The sequence below is a fragment of the Frankliniella occidentalis genome, unplaced genomic scaffold (genome assembly GCF_000697945.3).
Source record: "Frankliniella occidentalis isolate FOCC.00 unplaced genomic scaffold, Focc_3.1 Scaffold64, whole genome shotgun sequence".
In the NCBI taxonomy this organism is placed as follows: domain Eukaryota; kingdom Metazoa; phylum Arthropoda; class Insecta; order Thysanoptera; family Thripidae; genus Frankliniella; species Frankliniella occidentalis.
The window spans coordinates 1110297-1111415 of NW_026267194.1; the positions used below are offsets into that span (position 1 = coordinate 1110297).

Sequence of the window (1119 nt, forward strand, 5' to 3'; positions counted from 1 at the left end):
GCTTTTTCAAAGCAGAAGGACGGGCTAAAAAGACCTATCGAGTTCGAAGATGAGCATTCTAGCTCAAAAATTGACTTTAAAAAAATCAATAACCACATGTAACAAAATACTAGCTGTCAAGGAAATCTGCAGCACGCATATAGGATTTTTCCTATTAAGCAGTGTAGGAAAAATCCCATACACATGTATTTGTAAATAACTTCATATATATTTGTGGGATTTTTCTCACAAATATTTTTACAGTGTGCGTATAGTAGAATTCCCAACATTTTTTACAGTATACTTTTTATTTCGTACACATTGTGAAATAACTGTTACAATAGCTGCCGCGCCCGAAAGACATCTTTGAAGTTCGCTAACCGGTTTATTGTCATGTCTGCAATGAAAACGTCCACAAATTATTACATCTTATTAAGGCACCGTCGAAGACAAAAGCAATCGGTAAGTTTGAGCTATCTTCTTTGCTTCCGCACTTAAAAAAATCTAGAATGCTCCACTGGTAACAACGCCAAGATTTCCCCGCAGCATTAACGAGCCCAACAAAGTACACGCAAGTTTTACCGTGCAAGTCCGATAGAGACGGCAGTGATCCCCCCAAGTCGCTTGGTAGGTATTCCCGTGGGATTTGCTCGTACAGTTCGGCGAAGTTGTTGACTCCTCGATGAAGACGCACCTTAAACACATCAGGAGAAATATAAATATATTAAACGTAATGCCTTGAAAAATTAGATTATTCAGAGATAAACAATATTGACAAGGGATAGCTGACGTTGCAGCACGTATCGTTCAAGACTTTAAACTGGCTGCTAATTCAACGCTCGTTCAACGCGTTTCTTGACTGCTTTTACTTTTATTTTACTTATGCGGACTGAGAGTATACTGTAATTTGGGGTGTGTCAAAAGTATACACCTTGAGTCGTATGCTACAGGATCCAGAGCGACGTTTGGCGCATAATGTTGAGCCATTTTTTGGCGTATAGATTCCAGGTCCAGGGCTGGCAAAAATAATTAAATCTTATAGACTATTCCGGCGGGAGCGGAGAAGACTCCACGGAAGAACAAAAGGGATCGCTATAGGGTATTTCAATGGAGCGCTGGCCGGAACTAAGAAGAACAAAA

The 1119-nt window shown here is 39.9% G+C and overlaps 1 protein-coding gene across 3 annotated transcripts in view; it reads right to left on the reverse strand.

The window, feature by feature from the left end:
• Positions 1-99: 99 nt before the first annotated feature.
• The window catches only part of LOC113214288 (alpha-tocopherol transfer protein-like), a 22917-nt gene continuing 21897 nt past the window's right edge, over positions 100-1119 (reverse strand). For 2 of the 3 annotated variants that reach the window (XM_026433603.2, XM_026433602.2), the window contains exons 6-7: positions 562-673; positions 100-376 (exon numbers count right to left, since the gene is read on the reverse strand). In XM_026433603.2, the coding sequence (XP_026289388.1) occupies positions 315-376; positions 562-673 (174 nt within the window). In that variant the 3' untranslated portion in view covers positions 100-314. Of the gene's footprint in view, positions 377-561; positions 674-1119 lie in introns of those variants that run through there. The other variant, XR_008011217.1, reaches the window with a different exon arrangement.